Raw genomic sequence first — 19,424 nt, 5'->3', positions numbered from 1 at the left:
TAATGTCTTCCTGGAACTGTTAAAGCGAACGCTAAAAACTTAACTTCATATTAACATTGCTAACTGTGATCTGGATCAGTATGTATTAGTAATATATAGCAAGTATTTTTGAAGTCTGGTCCTTTGTCTAAGTGTTTGTAGGAAACTTGCAAGGAGTGGCAAGTGTAATTTGCTTTTTTAATCTTTTGCATTTGGGAAACTATTTGCATTGGAGCAGTTCATAACATAAAATGAAAGGCGAAACTTAGAAAAAAAGAATAGAGACTCTTTTATTGGAAAACAGAATGTATACATTTAAAAGCATTTTGCTACATTAGATGTGGGGAAAAATGCTACTATTGGGAGCTGGGTGAAAAGGAGTTTCTGTGAATTGTGGTACTGACAGTTCTTCAAAGCTTTTTTAGACACTTAATTTGCAGTATTCAAAGGTCTCACAGTCAGTATTTTTTATTCTTATAAATTGACATTAAGGGTCAGATCAAATCTTACATCTAGTTACTCTTGCAGCCCTGAAATAAAAAAATCCTTACTTGTATCATTGCTCCCCTAAGTTGCTTCTAGAAGAGTGAGGGAATGTCAAAACTTCTGTCTTCCTCCATCGAGGCACCGAGATTTTGATCCATAGTTGCTCTGAATCTTCCAATGAGACAAACGAAAGGAGAGCATGAATGCCCAGGACGTGGTCTGGGATTTAATGTGCTGAACCTGAGTTGTCCAAGGTGACAGTTTAAAACTCTATTTTTTCCAAGTGAATTTATAACTGGTTCCGTATTCCCTTCCTTGCACTCCTTCCTTCTCCCCCTAGGTTTCCTGCCACTGCTCCGTCCCATCCTACGCCAGTACCGCTGCTTGTGGCAAAACACGTGGCTCATCTTTTGACCACTGGTAGGTGAGCCAATGGTAGATTTCTGTAAATCTGAATTTTCAGATAAAGATTCAAATTTCTGAGAGCACCTAGATTTTCCAGTATTTCATTAAGCTCTTATTGTATGATTAGAAAGCTAATTTTATAAAATGCTTCCAGGGATTAAGGCTGTATGGCTACATGGGGTCTTGTGTGACCTTAACATGTCAACCATTGACTCACCCAGGAGCAATGTATAACTGTTACAGAGGTCAAAGGAGAACGCAGGTGTAGAGGCAACTAAAAGCCAGCATTTCACCAGGTACTGTGTTGATACCTCCACAAATAAATGCTGACACATTAACAACTTAGAAAACTAAAGCATTTGGCTTTAGCAGTTACTCAGCAGAAAGACACTACAGGCTGGAGCTAGTGTTAGTTAAACATTACTGAGATCTTTCCCTTGGTAGTCACTGAAATTTCCCAGTAAAAGCAGGATCTTATTTACTCCCTTTTCTCTAGACTCTGGGTAAACATACCTGTTAAAAAAAATTGGAAGAAATGAGGAAATTTATCGGTGCCTTCAAATTTTAATGGCACTAAAAATCTTTATGAAATGGTCTGTACCGTTTTAAAATCGTGTTGTCAGGAGCAGTCACTGTGATGGTGTCACTACAGGCACGGATCATGAATTTGAGCCTTGCCATAGACAGGTTATAAAGTAAAGGTAGGTTTATTGATGTATGAGAAGGTGGGGTTTTTTATTATTCTTCTGTGTGATTATATGAGGGAAAAAGAGAGAGAACTATCAATTTCTTCACACTATATTCTCCCAAATGAAAAACGTGCTCAGTGCCAAATTATCAATGCCCAAATGATTGTCTTCATTGTCCTCCTGTTATCTTCATCCTATTGGGAGCTGCAAAAAAGAAATGAGGATTCAGCCACTTAAGGGACTACAGAAGAAACAGCCTCATGCATGCGGTGTCATGTAAGAAATATTATGTGCAAGTGTTCAAATGATTTACTGTAGTTACAGTATTTTCTTTGGAATTTTTATGTAATTACGGCAAAATCACAATCCACATTTTTTTCACAATTTTGACTTAGGTAACCAAAGTTTTTACTAACCAGGGAATGAAGAACATGTTTTTGGAAGGGCTTAAGCAGTGAAATGATGAATGGAACTGTTTCCAAAGCATGCACATAAAGTGATATCATCTAGCTATGGCTGATTTCTGCTCCATCGCTTCAACAGGAAAATAGCTATATTGCTGAAATGATTCGGCTTAGGCTCTATTATTTGCGGTGGCACTTGACAGTTATGGAGTTGGAATTCAATTTCTTTCATCTAAAGCAGGTGTGCCTTAAAAAAAATATCACTCTGCCACTTCTGTATAACACATGGAGATAGCTGGCTTCTTGCCTGAAAGCGTTTCAGCGCACTTATCCCATTCTGATACAGCAGAAGTTGTCCATGAATATCATCTTGGTTTAAAAACATGAGTGAATTTTCTTTACCCCAAAACAAGATAATAGATGATATGAAAAGCTTTATTTTATGCTAGAACATAGACTTAAGAACCCATTTTGAAGGGCAGTTTTATAGAAATCTATATTACAAAGCACATAAAGATGTTGATACTAATTTATTATTCAGGACAAGAAGAAAGGTGCTCCCTAACCTTGAAATATCTGTATTTGATATGACAGGTTAACCTTGATATTAGCATCATGTATCCAAATTTTACTTCCCTCTTTGACTCTGAAATACCTTACCTTAGTTTCTGATAGTGGTGTTTCCAGGTAGCAGTTGTTTATATGTGAATAGTACATGGCACATTTATTTTATATGAAAAGAGAGTGTACTTCTACAAGTGCCTGCTGGGATTTAGACAGGTTTAGTTAGAGTAAGGATTTGGTTTTACATGGAAAAAAAAATATGTGAAGTATCTGGAAGAGTGATACATATTTACTGAGGTCAAATAAAAATGTATGTGCATGTCTGTGTCATATTCCACATTTCCTTATATCTATATACACATTTATACTAAAACATATATCTGGACTTTAGATATGTATATATTTGTATATGTGTGTCTGTATATATATAATCACAGAATCATAGAATCATTCCGGTTGGAAAAGACCTCTAAGGTTATCGAGTCTGACCACCAACCTAGCACTGCCAAGTCCACCACTAAACCATGTCCCTAAGCACCATGTCTACATGGCTTTTAAATACCCCCAGGGATGGTGACTCCACCACTTCCCTGGGCAGCCTGTTCCAGTGCTTGACAACCCTTTCAGTGAAGAAATTTTTTCTAATATCCAATGAAAACCTCCCCTGACGCAGCCTGAGGCCATTTCCTCTCATCCTATCACTTGTTACTAGGGAGAAGAGACCAACCCCCACCTCACTACAGCCTCCTGTCAGGCAGTTGCAGAGAGCGATAAGGTCTCCCCTCAGCCTCCTCTTCTCCAGGCTAAACCCCCCCAGCTCCCTCAGCCGCTCCCCCCCACACTTGCTCTCCAGACCCTCCACCAGCTTCGTTGCTCTTCTTTGGACGCAGATACATATATATGTACGTTGATATAAAAAACATGAGGTTTTTTATACTGCTGTGAAGGCCCTGCCCTGCTTTCTTTTGGTAGAAGCATGTGTGAAGGAAGTTGGAGTATATGTTTAGGACCAAGCAGAAACTTCTAGGTATTCATGTTACAGAGACCTGCCTGCAGTCACCCCAAAGCCCCATTCTGAAGGATCGTGTCAACTGAAGTCAAAACATATCAGGGAAGACTTTCCGTAGACTGGTTTCTCCTGTGTTCCCGGAACTCTAATAACAGCTAAAGAAAAACATTGTAATTTCCAAATCAGTAATGCTCTTCTGTCCCATTTAGCTTTAAAGAAAAGATATATTTTTATTGTGGGAATTAATCAGTAGAAGTCCAGAATGAACACTTTTAAAATTTTTATTTCTTCATAAGCTTCTCTGAGTTTAAAAGTGTGTTCAAGTATTCATACACACTGTAGATTTTCATTTTACTGTGCACTGTCATGGTTCTTTAAATCCTTTAAGGACCAATTGCAGGCTTTTGTTATCAATAGGATGAAGCATACGCCTCCAGGCTAGGAGGGACCTGAGCTGGCGAGTTCACCTCGTAGGGCACATCTCTGTGTGGATTTATCTGGGCATGCCTGGAAGCCCCAGGTCTTGGGTGCTTCAAGGTCTAAACTAACTAAAGTGTATCAGGCTGCCTCTGAATAGAATCTGAATACACGAACAAGTGTATGTGTTGAAGGTATTCAGCGATATGATGAGGAAGTCACAGCGTTTTTCTTGCTTAAATCACATTAACTACTCTTATATTCCTTTGTAATAAGCAAACAAATAGTCTGACTGACATACATGTATAGCTCGACACTGCTTGTATTTGACTTTTTCTTTTTAATCTCATATTAATTCCATTCATTTGTCAAATAATTTATGAATAGGCATGCCATTTTTTTCCTACTCCACAGATGACTAGCTTGTGTATTCACAGATGCTGAATACAGCTTCTATAACTTGAGCACCGTGATTTGTGGTTTAATGTCTCTTGATGTATATATGAACAAAGTAATAGTGATGTTAAGGTCACTAACTGCAGCAAAGGGTTGCCTAATATAAGAAATTGTTTATTAAAAACATCTTGTATTTTCAGACTGTACTGAAATCAATAGTATGTTTAATCTTTGGAAGGCAGTCACTGGGTTTATTCATAGGAAATGAATGGCCTGTTGCTGTTCGATATACTGGTAAATTCTAGTGTTAAATATATCTGCTGTAAGGTTTACCTTTTCTTAATTATTATTTTCTGTAACAGACTACACTTCTCAGTACCTTTATGCCTTAGAATAAATATTTAACAGACAGGCAAGTTTAGCACATTAATATTTAAACTGTTACTGGGAAAATACACCATCATGATAGCTTGTTGTGTAATATTTTGTACCATTTATATCTAACTAGATAACATTGTTTAGCTTAAATTAATTCTGTTGGCTTAATTAATGCTCTTACTTTAATCCATTTAGAAAGGAAAAAATAACCAAGGAAAGCATGGTGATATCAGATAGGACGAGAGATGTAATATGAATTTCAACTTTCTGAAAAACTCCCTGTTGTACAAATGATGCAGTGATTGTCATAGCCTCTTTACAGACTCGTGTCAAAGTTTTAAACTGTGGTTCCACTGGAAACGAGGTCTGTTTAGTCTGTTTTATTTGGGTCACTCCTTCCAGCCCTGAACAAATGTGCTCTAATGGCTGTTTTGAATGTAAAAGTCAGCAGGAGTATTTGTCTTCATGTCTGACACGAAACTTGCTAAATTATCTGGATCTCTCAAAGAGTCAATACAAATTAAAAATACACAAAAGGTTTCTAAGAGAGTGATTGCTATTGTAGCAAGTTCATTAGCCTGCTGAGGAATGCTGTTGGCAGGCTTTGTTTAGCAGAAGTCCAAAACAAAGTAAACCAAAAGTGTCAGAAAATGAATTGCAAATCACTTGGTAATATAAATGTGAGAACTAGGCTGCTGATGATGAAAAATTTGGGAAAATGTATATTGTTCCTCCAGGAATCTTAACTGCACGAAGGGGAACCATACCAAAGATTACAGCAGAGAAAGGGGAATAATTTGATTAAGTGAATATGGGCTGCCCTGCTTTTCCAAACGCACTGGCAAACCCAGACTCCAGACACTATTTAGTTTGTGGAAAAACAAGTTCTGCAGTGAGGCCTTTTTGTTCCAGCTCCCTGTATCCATCTCCTTAGTGTTTTCAGTCTCTACTCTTAAAAAAAAAAAAGGCAATGCAAATGAATTTTTCACTCTAAGTTTGTGGGACCAGACATCAAGTTCAAAGGAGGAAATCAGTCTCCTAACCTGGATAAGTGGCAATTACCTTGGATCTCCTTCCCTGGGAAAGGGAGGTTGGCAAGATTCAGTTAGCTGCAGGTGCAGTCACCTAGAGCATCCCTTGTCAGCTGCTGCTGAAGAGGCTGCTCCACTCCGTTTAATCCAGGTTTTTTGACAAATTTTACATGCCACTGCTACTGTATTGTTACCATTATTTGAAGATTCATAACAGAAACAGAGCAAAGCATGAGTTTTAACTCCCATAACGAAACATAGTGGTAAATCTAACAAGAAGGAGAGAAGATTGCAGATAACACAGGCAAGGCTAACGTGCTCAATGCATTTTCTTCAGTCTTCACAGAAAGGCTAAATGTGACTAAAAGTTTAACATGATGAGAATTAACAAAGGAACAGGAATGCAAAGGAGAGTAGGGAAGGAACTGAGTATTTAGATTCAGAAAAGTGAGACTTAAGGCCTGTTTACAAGGTTAAATAATCAGCCGATAAACTGGGATTTAAATTTATGGTATGCTATCTACTGTGCATTAACTCACCATATGGAAAGTCTTAGTGTGTAACAGAGCTTTACATGAAGCAGCTTATCCAGGTCAACGGGGCCTCACAGAGTTTACCCCAGCCCATTTAAAGATGCAGTTTCTAGACCGGCAGTGATTTACTTTGAGAACTCCCGGAGGATATAAATAGTCCCAATAAACATGGTACATATCTTCAAATAAGAAAAAAAAAGTTGGTATATGGACTAAGTTGGTATATGGAAAGATACTAACACAAATTATTAAGCAAACGATTTATAAGCCCCTCAAGCATAGTAAGGTAAGTAGGCACCAGGAGCAGATAGGTTTTTCACCCTAGGGAGACTTCTGACATGACTCAGACAGTCATGCCAGTAAGTATGAATCAGATGAAATAATCACAGAATTATACAATCATTGAGGTTGGAAAACACCCCTTGGATCATCAAGTCCAACCATCAGCCCAACACTACTATGCTTCCTAAATCATGCCCTTAAGTGCCTCATCTACATGTTTTTTGAATGCCCCTAGGGATGGTGACTCCCCCACCTCTCTGGGCAGCCTGTGCCAGTGCCCGGCCACTCTTGCAGTGAAGAAATTTTTCCTAATATCCAATCTAAACCTCCCCTGGCACAACTTGAGGCCATTTCCTCTCGTCCTATCACTAGTGACTTGACCAACACCCACCTCGCTACAGCCTCCTGTCAGGCAGTTGCAGAGAGCGACAAGGTCTCCCCTCAGCCTCCTCTTCTCCAGGCTAAACCCCCCCAGCTCCCTCAGCCGCTCCCCAGCACACTTGTGCTCCAGAGCAATGGAGAACTTCACACCAGTGCCGAGCACAGGGGCCCCATCCCTGCCCGGCTCCTGCTGGCCACACCAGTGCTGACACAAGCCCGGGGGCTGGTGGCCTCCTTGGCCACCCGGGCACTGCTGGCTCATGCCCAGCCGGCTGTCAGCCAGCACCCCCAGGGCCTTCTCCCCCGGGCACTTCCCAGCCCCTCTGCCCCAGGCCTGGAGCGTTGCCTGGGGTTGGTGTGACCCAAGGGCAGGACCCGGCCCTTGGCCTTGTTAAACCTCATGCAATTGGCCTCGGCCCATCGATCCAGCCTGTCCAGGTCCCTCTGGAGAGCCTTCCTTCCCTCAAGCAGACCAACGCTCCTGCCCAATCTGGTGTCATCTGCAGACTTACTGAGGGTGCACTCGATCCCCTCATCCAGATCATTGATAGAGATATTAAAGATGACTGTTCCCAGTATTGAGCCCTGGGGAACACAGCTTGTGACTGGCCACCAGCTGGATTTAGCTCTGCCTGTTTGAGAAAGTGTCACGGTTTTAGCTGGGACAGAGTTAATTTCCTTCACTGGGGCTGGCCTAGTGCTGTGCTTTGGACTTAGTATGGAAACACGGTTGATGACACAGCAATGTTTTCTTTATTGCTGGGTAGCGCTTGTACTAGTGAAGGACTTTTCCAGCCTCCCATGCTCTGCTGGGGGCACAAGAAGGCGGGAGGGGAGGGGGCACAGCTAAGAGAGCGGATCCAAACTGACCAAAGGGATATTCCATACCATGTAACGTCATGCCCAGTATGTTCCCTGGGAGGGGCTGGCCGGGGGAGGAGGGAGCAATCGCGGCTCGGGGACCGGCAGCCTCAGTCAGCGGGTGGTGAGCGGTTGTATCGCTTGTGTTTCTGGGTTTTTTAATTTTTTTTTTCCCTTTTCCATTTTATTATATTATCATTAATGTCATTATTATCATAATCATTATTATTATAATTATTATTTTAATTGCAATTATTAAACTGTGCTTATCTCAACCCACAAGTTCTTTTGCTCTTCCGATTCTCTCCCCCGTCCCACAGGGGTGGGGGAGTGAGTGAGTGGCTGCGGGGTGTTCAGTTGCCAGCTGAGGCTGAACCATGACAGAAAGTATTATCAAAGAATACTTTTATTGATAGTCTGTTGTCAAGGTAGGTACTCATAGGCTCTGATTTTTCTGCGATTTGCCACTCTCATTAATGTCTTGGACAATGAGATGTCACATTTTTGAACAATGTTGCACTTGGAGGCAGTGCAAGCAGGCTTAGAATTAAAAATCTTTTTGATAAATGGGTGAAACAGTTTGAAATCCATAAGACAAAATTAAGTAAAGACAATAAGGATGGTGCTTACACAGGAAAAGTCAACGGCACAAATGCCAAATGGGAAATAAGGTATCAGCACATTGGAAAAGACTAAGCAGGCTGCAGTACTGTCACAGAAAAATGTAAATCTTTTCATGTAAATGTCTTAACCAGAGACTCAGGGAGGCAGTTCTTTAGCAGTAGCTCATGCTGGCACTCAGCTACAGCACGTCAGGAAGGATGTCGAGAAACTGGAGAGAGTTTAGACAAGAGGAACAGAGAACACAGTTTGAAACTTGATTGGTTTGTCTTAGAAAAATGGGAGAAAGTCAGGCAGGAGAGACTAAGGGTCTTAGAACATGTAAATGTTGTTACTAAAAGAACTGCGATAACTTTTCTCTGCCCAACACGGTTACCCCAAGAAGTATCAGTTATACTTGCAACAGATTGGGTTTATGTTCAGTGTTTGGAAAAACAAAACTATGCTCTAATAATGTAGTTAAATACTTGAAAAAATTACTTTGATAAATTGTGAGTTTTCCACAGCTGACAGGTTTGTAGAAGAAGCTGATAAAAGCCTCTTCAGATTATTCACTTCTACCTGACCCAGCCTGATAAATTAGCTCTTGGGAGACCTATCATACCAACCTTTCTACAGTAATATGGGTATGAATTCCTATGTTTACAATTTACTCTAACACATGCTAGTAAACAAGCTTTGTATTGTAATACCTCTTGTAATTTTGATTTTTTGGAGGGCTAGCTCATTTGCTTTCATATAATATAAGCCATGTAATTTAAACTAAACGCCATTATATCCATAATTTTTATTACCTACTTTGATTCTAGCTTTCAGCAAGGATCACAGATTGAAGGAAACCTGTTAATTCCCTTTTATTCAGAACATTTCCTTCTTCACATCAAAGCAATGCATGTTCGTATCAGTGCAGCCAATCAGTATTTCTGTGGAATAAGCCGTAAAACTGAAGAGTACTTCAAACAGCCTTAAAAAAATGTGAGATGATTCATTGCTAGAGAGACCCATGTGTTTATAGAGTCACAGAATGGTGGGGGTTGGAAGGGACCTCTGGAGCTCATCCCATCCCACCCCCTGCTTGAGCAGGCACACCCAGAGCAGGGGCACAGGACCACGTCCAGGCGGGGTGTGAATGTCTCCAGGGAAGGGACCCCACAGCCTCCCTGGGCAGCCTGTGCCCCTGCTCTGGCACCCGCACAGGGAAGGGGTTTCTCCTCATGTTTAGCTGGAACTTCCTGTGTTCCAGCTTGTGCCCGTTGACCCTTGGCCTGTCGTTGGGCACCACTGAAAAGAGTCCAGTCCCATCATCCTGACATATAGATATTTAGAGATCCCTTTAGATATTTAGAGATATTGATGAAATCCCCCCTCAGTCTTCTCCAGGCTGAACAAACCCAGGTCTCTCAGCCTTTCCTCATAAGGGAGATGCTCCAGTCCCCTGAGCATCTTGGTAGCTCTCCGCTGGACTCCCTATAGTAGTTCCCTGTCTTTCTTGAACTGGGGAGCCCAGAACTGGATGCAGCACTCCAAATGTGGCCTCACCAGGGCAGAGCAGAGGGGGAGGATAACCTCCCTCGACCTGCTGGCCACACTCCTTTTAATGCACCCCAGGGCACCGCTGGCCTTCTTGGCCACAAGGGCACGGAGCTGGCTCAGGGTCACCTCACTGCCCCCCAGCACTCCCAGGGCCTTCTCAGAGAAGCTGCTTTCCAGCAGGTCACCCCCAGCCTGTGCTGGTGCGGGGGGTTGTTCCTCCCCAGGGGCAGGACCTTGTACTTGCTTTTGGTGAGTTTCATGAGGTTCCCCTTGGCCCAGCTCTCCAGCCTGCCCAGCTCTCGCTGAATGGCAGCACGGCCTTCTGGTGTATCAGCTGCTCCTCCCAGCTTGGTATCATCAGCGAACTTGCTGAGGGGACGCTCTGTCCCTTCATCCAGGTCATTCATGAATATATTGAACAGGACTGGACCCAGCACAGTCACCTGGGGAACACCGTGAGTTAAGGGCCTCCAACCAGACTCTGCCCCATTGATCACGACCCTCTGAGCTCTGCCGTTCAGCCAGTTCTCAACCCACCTCACTGTCCACTCACCTAAACCATGCTTCCTAAGCTTGTCTGTGAGGATGTGATGGGAGACAGTGTCAAAAGCCTTGCTGAAGTTGTGGTAAACAACACCCACTGCTCTCCCTTCATCGACCCAGCCAGTCACACCACCACAGAAGGCTGTCAGGTTGGTCAAGCAGGATCTCCCCTTGGTGAATCCATGTGAACTGTTCCATCACCTTTCCGGGGATGGAGGTGAGGCTGGCCAGCCGATAGTTTCCCTGGTCCTCTTTTTAGCCCTCTTTGAAGACTGGACTGACAGTGGCTGCCTTCCAGTCCTCAGGCACCTCTCCTGTCCTCCATGACCTTTCAAAGATGATGGAGAGTGGCTTAGCGAGAGCATCCGCCAGCTCCCTCAGCACTCGTGGGTGCATCCCACTGGGGCCCATGCATCACCGTGTCATTACATATATCATTGATGGCATGGCATTTTGGACATACGTAATATGCAAAGTCTTCTTCTACTTTCTTTTTCTTTCAACACTGCTTTACTGTGCAATAGTTTATTCATGTGAAAAAGGAAGCCTGTTTTTTTGATTTCATATTTTATGTTAAGTGCAACAAAGTTCCACTTCATTTGTGAAATGACAAATATCACTTTCACAACTAGAATAGTGCTCTAAAGCAATCCTGGTAATCTTGGTCTGCTGTATCAAAAAGAGCAACTCTTGAACAATCACGAGAAAGTCTCCTGGATATAAACACCTGCAGACAATAACTCCAGTTTATCTTGGCATATTCCTGCTTCCATCTGGATGACTTCTGCTAATTATTTGAGAAAATGTGCACCATATTTTCCTAGGTCCTAGGAATTTCCTAGCCTAGGAATTCCTAGGCTACAGCCACCTGTTTAATAGATTTTTTATATATCAGAAATTACAAGACTTACTCATCTTATCTACATCAGCTCTGTTTCAGTATTGATGTAGGAGCTGCAATTTAGTGTGAGAATGTACTTTTTAAGGAAATCCATACAGAACTTTAATTCTGATATTAAAATCTAATTATAATTAGCAGAATAAAGTGACTATCTGAATATATTTTCATGCTTTCTGTTAATACCTTATGTAAATGAAATGAAAATATGTTAATTTTTGCCCCTAGCCTTTCAGTATAGATAAATGACAGGGCAGCCTGCCTTTCTGAAAGCTGGAGATCGAGCCAGTCCAGACATTGAGTGTAATACTGTTTGAGTTATGGGAAATGACCATGGCTTAAAAATGTGGCCCTTAACAATGGCAAGGATGTAAAATGGTTTTTGGTGTTTGTGACTCTGGAAAGGAGAAGACTCTCTGAGAAACACGGGGTGCAGGATATGACATAAAGCAGCACTCAAAATAGAAGAGGAAATTCAAGTTGATATATACAGTGTTTAGGCACAGCAGGCAAGACAGAAGAAATTTTGTCTTAGTGGTGAAATTGGGGAGAAACTGGACCCAAAAAGATACAGTGATGTGATGGTCAGGTCAAACCCAGCTATTGGATGTGCTATTACTTTTCAAACCATTCTGGTAGTTGCACATGGCTTACTGGAGTTTTTTTGGGGGGTTGAGGATAGTATTTGCCCAACTCAATGGTTCTCATATTCATGAAAAATAGGATTTGCATGAACTGGACTTCAGTTTGCTTTGGTCAACGCCAGGAAGAAAGAAATCATTGTTTCTTCATAAGGCAATCGGAATAGCGATCACAGCAAGAAGACACAGAGCAAGAAAGGTGCCACCTATTTTGGCTGTCATTCACCTTGGAAGGGCCCAGAAGATTTAGTCCCATCAGCTCTGTCTGAGCACAGGCAGGAACACTTGTTTGGTAGTGGAGTAGCAAGTGTTAACAGGTACTAGGAGAGTTCATCTTGGAAAAGACCCTCTAACAAAGTTACTTGGAGGAATGAAGTGGGTCTCTCTCACCAGGAGAACTGCTTTGGTGTTTCACCACTTTTAGATAGGTCTATAGTGATGTTTAATATATAGTTTGAGGTCAAACTCAGCAAGATGAAGCAGGCTGTCTGTGGACATCAGGAACTGGAATGGAGAAGGAATGATCAAGAGTAATTGCTGCTCGCAGACCTTCTCGGTGCAAGGCTTGCTGTTTCATGTTGTGAACAAGAGGCAAAGTTAGGAAGGCAGGGGGGTGAAAAGCAAGCGGAGGGGCATTTGGTGGGGAGGAGCAGGTTGCCCTTGCAATTCAGAAAAGCTCTCCAGGCTTGGTCTGGGCTGCAACCAGGTATTTTTCTCCAGGGTTTGCTGTGCACATGATTAGTGGGTTTGGACAGGAGCACTGTATAAGGGATGACCCTAACTACCAGAATAGACGCAGCTTTTGTGGGTTTTATATTTGAAGTATTAAACTGTTCCTTATGGGAAAATTTTGTATAGAACTTGGATACACGGTTAGTTTGGCAGCTAAGCACTCATTAAAATTCTTTTAAACTATTTTATAACCTTGTTTACATCTTTCATAAGGTTAACAAGACTTTGATCCATTTTTCTGTAAACTATTTCAGTTACATTTGAAATATTTTTTGTCCTTTCCATAAGAATCAGTGGTTTTGGACCTTACCTTCTTTTCACATGCTGAACCAGTATAGCCACCTCTGCAAGCACAGACATTTGGTCTTATGCATCTGCTTCCAAATAAACATTTTTGCTCACAAAGTGCTACAAATGAAAGATAAAATTGTTTAGAAACACACATATTCCAAGTCTTGGAATTAGAAAGGAAATATTTAGCTGCTTTTGAAAATGTGACAAAATATATTATGGTTCTGTGGTTTCATATGATGAAGGAAAGGACAATAAATACAAAAATATTAAGGCATTAAAGACAGTTTATCATAGGTTTTTTCATGCCTATGCGTCAGTTATGTTTACAATTTTCCTTATTTTTTCCTTTTGTACCCAATGAAAGAGGAGAAATAGAAGACTGTGCCAAAGTAATCGCCTCAGCTCAGTCAGAAATTGGTCAGTGCAGGGCCGATTTTTGAGAAGCTGTACACGTTCTGGGCATTAATGGTTGGGCCAGATTTGTGCCAAAGTTGATTTGCTTTTGTTCCAATTCAAATAAAGTAACAGCTATTAAGAGATCCGTTCCTGACTTGAGATGAATCACAGAATCACAGAATGGCAGGGGTTGGAAGGGTCCTCTGGAGATCACCTTGTCCAACCCCTCCGCAGGGACACCTAAAGTGGGTGCACAGGACCACGTTCAGGCAGGTTTTGAATGTCTCCAGGGAAGGGACCCCACAGCCTCCCTGGGCAGCCTGTGCCCCTGCTCTGGCACCCGCACAGGGAAGGGTTTTTTTCTCATGTTTATCTGGAACATCCTGTGTTCCAACTTGTGCCTTGTGCCTTGTTCCAACACTCTTCATCCAGGCCATTCATGAATATATTGAACAGGACTGGACCCAGCACAGTCACCTGGGGAACACCGTGAGTTAAGGGCCTCCAACCAGACTCTGCCCCATTGATCACGACCCTCTGAGCTCTGCCGTTCAGCCAGTTCTCAACCCACCTCACTGTCCACTCACCTAAACCACGCTTCCTAAGCTTGTCTGTGAGGATATGATGGGAGACAGTGTCAAAAGCCTTGCTGAAGTCGTGGTAAACAACACCCACTGCTCTCCCTTCATCGACCCAGCCAGTCACACCACCATAGAAGGCTGTCAGGTTGGTCAAGCAGGATCTCCCCTTGGTGAATCCATGTGAACTGTTCCATCACCTTTCCGGGGATGGAGGTGAGGCTGGCCGACAGTTCCCCAGGTTCTTCTTCTTGCCCTGGCTACCCTCCAGTCCTCGGGCACCTCTCCTGTCCTCCATGACCTTTCAAAGATGATGGAGAGTGGCCTAGCGAGAGCATCTGCCAGCTCCCTCAGCACTCGTGGGTGCATCCCACTGGTGCCCATGGATTTGTGAGGATCCAGTTTGCCTAAATGATCTCTAACCTAATCCTCCTCAACCAAGGGCAAGTCTTCCTTTCTCCAGATTTTTTTCTCTCTCCTCTGGGGGCTGGGATGCCTGAGGTCCAGCCTTAGCAGTCAAGACTGAAGCAAAGAAGGCATTCAGTAATTCTGCCTTCTCTGCATCCTGCATCACCAGGGCACCCACCTCGTTCAGCAGCAGCAGCAGCCCCCCCAGTCTTTCTTTCACTACTGATGTATTTGAAGAAGCCCTTCTTAGTATCCTTGACATACCTTGCCATATTTAGTTCCAAGGGGGCCTTGGCCTTCCTCATTGCATCTCTGCATACCCTGACAATGTTCCTATATTCCTCCCAAGCGGCCAGCCCTTCTTCCACATACTGTGAACCTCCTTCCTCTGTTCCAGTTTTTCTAGAAGCTCTTTGCTCATCCATGCAGGTCTCCTGGCCCCTTTGCTTGACTTCTTCCTCACAGGAATGCACTGATCTTGAGCTTGGAGGAGGTTGTCCTTGAATATTGCCCAGCTGTCTTGGACCCCACTGCCTTCTAGAGCCCGAGCCCATGGGATTCCTCCAAGCAGGTCTTTGAAGAGGCCACAGTTGGCTCTCCTGAAGTCCAGGGCTGTAATCCGACTTGTTGCCCTGCCTCTACCATGCAGAATCCTGAACTCTTACCATGTCTTGGTCACTGCAGCCAAGTCTACCCCCAACTCTCCCATCTTCAACCAGCCCTTCCTTGTTCATGAAAAGATATGTTAAATATGTGCTCCCAAAGGTGATGCTATCACAACAAATGAAGGGCAGAATTTGGCGAACTGCACATTTTACACCTCTGGAAACCAGCGCATAAGAACATGTAATTTCATTGTCCCTCAGAATCAGTAATGAGCTACTTATTCCAAGTAAAAAGAAATCAGAAAAATCCTTTTATCTTGAGTACCAGTGTACTTATAGAGGTCCATGCATTTGAAGATATTCTGTTAGTAAAAGAATCAGTGTTCTTTTATTTTTTTAAGAGAGAAAAAGATAATCAATTGAAATAGTCATATTTCAGCTAGTTCTTCATCCTCATTAGCAGTTTATATTGTTATGACATTATTTTGGCATTGAGTATAGAGAATGGCCAATTCATAGGGCACTAATTCAAGAACCCACATGTCATAGTATTTTAATTAGATCTTGGGAGTTAAACCTTCTATAAATATTGCCAGAATATTGTATCCTAGTTACAGGCAGTCAAACTAAATGCCTTCAGAACTGGTCAGATGCGAATCAACAAGTGGCTTCTTATATTTTCTTGTGTGGAAGGTGCAAACCATGCCGCATGAAGACAGATCTGAAAATAAAGTAGATGCATGTCTATGATCCAATACCATCCCTTCATCATGGAGCAAAGTGTTCCATCAGATTTGAAAGGGTTTAATGTATCTCTATGAGGGAAAATCAACAAATTCAGGGGCTGAAGGAACAAATTCCAGAATTAGGTTCTCATTTTCACGCAAATTTAAGCTCATGCAAATTCTGTGTGTTACAATCTGAAGTCTCAGAGATCAACCAGGCCAAGTGAAATTTCTTTAGAAAACACATAGTGGGATCCTTAGCCATGCAAATGTGATTCTCAGAGTTGTAGGAATTGTTATAGTGATCTTGGAAGGCCAGTGACAAGATGTTTAGCGTCTGGAATTTGTATTGGTTTTGTTTTATCAGGATTTCATGACAGCTAATGCTCAGTGAGGAGGTTAAGATTTTGCAAGAGTAGGGAATATTAAAATCTAAATATGTATGCTGAACTTCAGGCCTGACAGCTACGGGACAGAGGAGTGAAGAACCAGAATTACTGCCTCTCTTGAAAAGGAGAGGCTGTAAAGAGCTTGGCAGATTGCAACTCTTAAGAGTAGTCAGGTAGCGAGGGTTCATGCTGAGCCAAAACTACTGACCCGTACCATGTCCAGAACAGGAATAGGCAGAGACCTGGGCATGCTGGTGACCTTCAGGTGCTTCTTTTTAAGAAGCCAGCTGTGTTGGGTGGTTATCTGCTGTGGGACTCCAGTGACCGGGAGCTAGTGACTTGCCTTCCTAGTATATGAGCTAGTTGGTCTATTTCTACTATTTTGAAAAGGAAAAAGTGCTGTTTTGTTGAAATAAGATTTTAAGAAGCAAAATGGGTTTTGTTGGGTGTCCTTTTCAAAGCACTTCTTAAGACCCAGAATGGGCAGCTGCAAATTTCTGAATTTTTCCTTCTTCTGAGAGTGGGACGCCCAAGTTTGAATCCTGGGTGTGGATGGGTCAGAGGAGGAATGAAATCACGTTCAAGCTAGACCAGTGTGCTCATCATCTGCCGACTACTAGTTCAGCTTCTCCATGAACTTTGAAAGAACTCATATATATACGTCTGGGATATTCTGAGAGTTTCATTCACTGGAACAGAAACGTTTCCCAATAGGGAGTGCATTGTCAGCAGAAGGGGCTTCTTGTGCCCACACCAGTTTTGTTCCACTGTACTGTAAGCTAGAAGAGGGAGAACTGTGTGTGATATTACTATTTTTCATTTGATATGAACTTAGGCTGGGGAAAAATGGAAGCTGAGTCTCCTTTCAGCTTTGTAGTGGATAAACTAAGGACAGGTAAGGCAAAGAGAGGTGGACTCTTCTGGAGACCCCTATAGCAGCTGGGTGTGTTCTGGTATGCACAGGCAGAAGAACAGGCAGTAGAAAATGTACCAGGCTTTTTTCTCTCTGTGGTTGCTTTGAGCTTCAGTTGATGCAAACAAAGAAAAAAAAGGGGAAAAATGCCTCCTTTTTTATCCTTTGCTACCTACCTGTCTCTCCCTGTCCACCCACTGCTTCCTGCTGTAGCGCTCAGAAAAACACCACCTCAGTTAGGATAAAAGTTAAAAACATTTTGGAGGAAAATTGGAATTGAAATCACAGAGGATAATAACATAGCTGAAGTTCAAATGAATATTTCATAAATGTATTTACAAGGGATGCTAAGCCACTAAACACTAAAAATGACACAGGCTACGTATGCATTATCCTGTACAGATTCAGCAAAGAAAGTAATTTAATAAGCTAAGCTTATGTTAAAATTATAATCGATAAATGCCCATTACAAAAAGAGATTTATCCCTGGGTGTTAAAAGAGCAGAGCTATAATTTGCATGCGAACTGCATTCTTTTTTAAGATTTTTCTTTTTTTAAGGTTTGAAAGGGTTACATAGGAAAGCTAGGAGAAAGCCTGTCTGAGATGTTGTTCAAGGCAGAGAGAGAGAACAAGGAAGAATGTTGAGGAAATTATAAGGCTATAAGCTTGACACTTATAGCATGCAAATAAAGAGAAGATATTCTGAAGGGCAATGAGGAGCTAGTATGGGTTCAATAATATTAGAACAGAAGATAGCAGCATGAATTTTAATGATGAAGATCCTTCACAACTATAACCTTCTTATACTTTATAATTAATTATTGGAATTATACCTTGATCCTGCATTCAGAGCCTTAAACAACAGACTTATATCCCTGGCCAGAAGCCTTTTGACTTTACTGGGTTGTGTTTTGGCTATATCTGTCAGAGTAATCAGATTGCACTATCAGGTCTTCACTGCTTTGGTCCAGTATTCCTTTTCTAGCTCAAGAAAAAGAGATGAGAGTTAACACTGCAGAAGGTGGGGGGAAGCCACAAGCATGCAGCTTTAGACTAGGTGTCTAATATGGAATGGGGAGGAAATCACTGATGAAAACATGGTGGTCCCGGGATACAGTTTATGTGTTTTCAGAGAGGGAATTTTTGGAATATTTGTGCTTCTGCAATGAAGGCTAAAAACGGGGTCAGACAGAAAATACATTCTAATGGAGGGAGCCTAAGCTATGAAGCTGCTGGTTTCTATAGTTGAGACATGATGAGTATTTCAAATGACATTTTTTAACCTGTCCTCCCAAAAGGTAATTTCCCTGCATTTGCAATACAGTCTGAAACTTGGCCATTATTCCTTAAACTATGATCATCAAAGTCATAGGTCTTTAGCAAGGGTAATGTGTGTATTCCACTGTACACCTTATTTGTTGTGACAAATGACCTATTTTATTGATCCTCTTTCAGAAGCTATTCTGTTCAGTTACAGATGAATGAGGAACAAAACTATTCTCTTGACTGACCTCTTTATTTACAGTCTGATAAAAAAGGACTATTGTGTTTTATCCGTTACCAGTGTCTCCTAGAAGTCTCTGCTTTTACTCTTGCAAAGTTCTGCCATGTAGCGGTAGCCAGAGACTGGTCTTGTTCTGAAGCATTTTCAAAATACTTCAGATATAAAATTATTCTGATTTAGACAGTGCCAATCTTCATTGCAGCAGAACAGAAACCTTACTCTGTCCACTGAAAGGTGGAAACGTTTTGGACTATCACTTGTGATAGAAATCTATGCCCTTCTGTCCTGGTGAAAGTTAGCACGTAAATCTGAGACATCAGTATTGCACTTGTAAGTATTATTCTAATTATTAGGGACCTAAAAGTAGAGAACATCATGTTTTGGTTTTCCTGAGTTTATACAAGACTGAGAACAGAAGATATAGAACAGATTTTATTGTGGCAGCTATATCTACCACTGCCTCCAAACATCTTCTTATCCTGTCCATATAGGCTTAGGCTTTTGTGAGGTAGAAACTGCACTGATGAAGGTGATCTGTGACTCCTTACTAGAGATAAATCAAAAGTAAATGTCCAGGATGAATTGTCAGTATTTGTCCATTGTCTTTTTTGTTGGTTTAACAGCCTACTCTGGCTACCTGTCTCAGTAGAGTATAGACTAAAACAATTTTTCTACTTCTAAGAAATGTCCAGAAAATAGTGGAAGTCTCTGTAGGTCCTTTGGTTTGGTCACCCTACTGGATGTGTGTTAGGAAGTCAATGAGGGAAAAATGGTGCTCACTGTATAGATGCAACCTGTACCTCCATTTCCATCTCTGCCATCTCGATA

The 19,424-nt window shown here is 42.0% G+C and overlaps 1 protein-coding gene across 1 annotated transcript in view; it reads right to left on the bottom strand.

Annotated features, from left to right (window-relative positions):
• Positions 1–246: 246 nt before the first annotated feature.
• Positions 247–19,424, bottom strand: part of LOC142057218 (von Willebrand factor D and EGF domain-containing protein-like) — a 196,826-nt gene continuing 177,648 nt past the window's right edge. The window contains exons 28-29 of the mRNA XM_075092829.1: positions 13,094–13,191; positions 247–1,763 (exon numbers count right to left, since the gene is read on the bottom strand). Of these exons, the coding sequence (XP_074948930.1) occupies positions 1,749–1,763; positions 13,094–13,191 (113 nt within the window). The 3' untranslated portion in view covers positions 247–1,748. The remainder of the gene's footprint in view (positions 1,764–13,093; positions 13,192–19,424) is intronic.

Source organism: Phalacrocorax aristotelis, chromosome 5, assembly GCF_949628215.1.
Source record: "Phalacrocorax aristotelis chromosome 5, bGulAri2.1, whole genome shotgun sequence".
Lineage (NCBI taxonomy): Eukaryota > Metazoa > Chordata > Aves > Suliformes > Phalacrocoracidae > Phalacrocorax > Phalacrocorax aristotelis.
The sequence above is the reverse complement of the archived record's forward strand: the minus strand, read 5'-3'. Positions and strand labels throughout refer to the sequence as shown.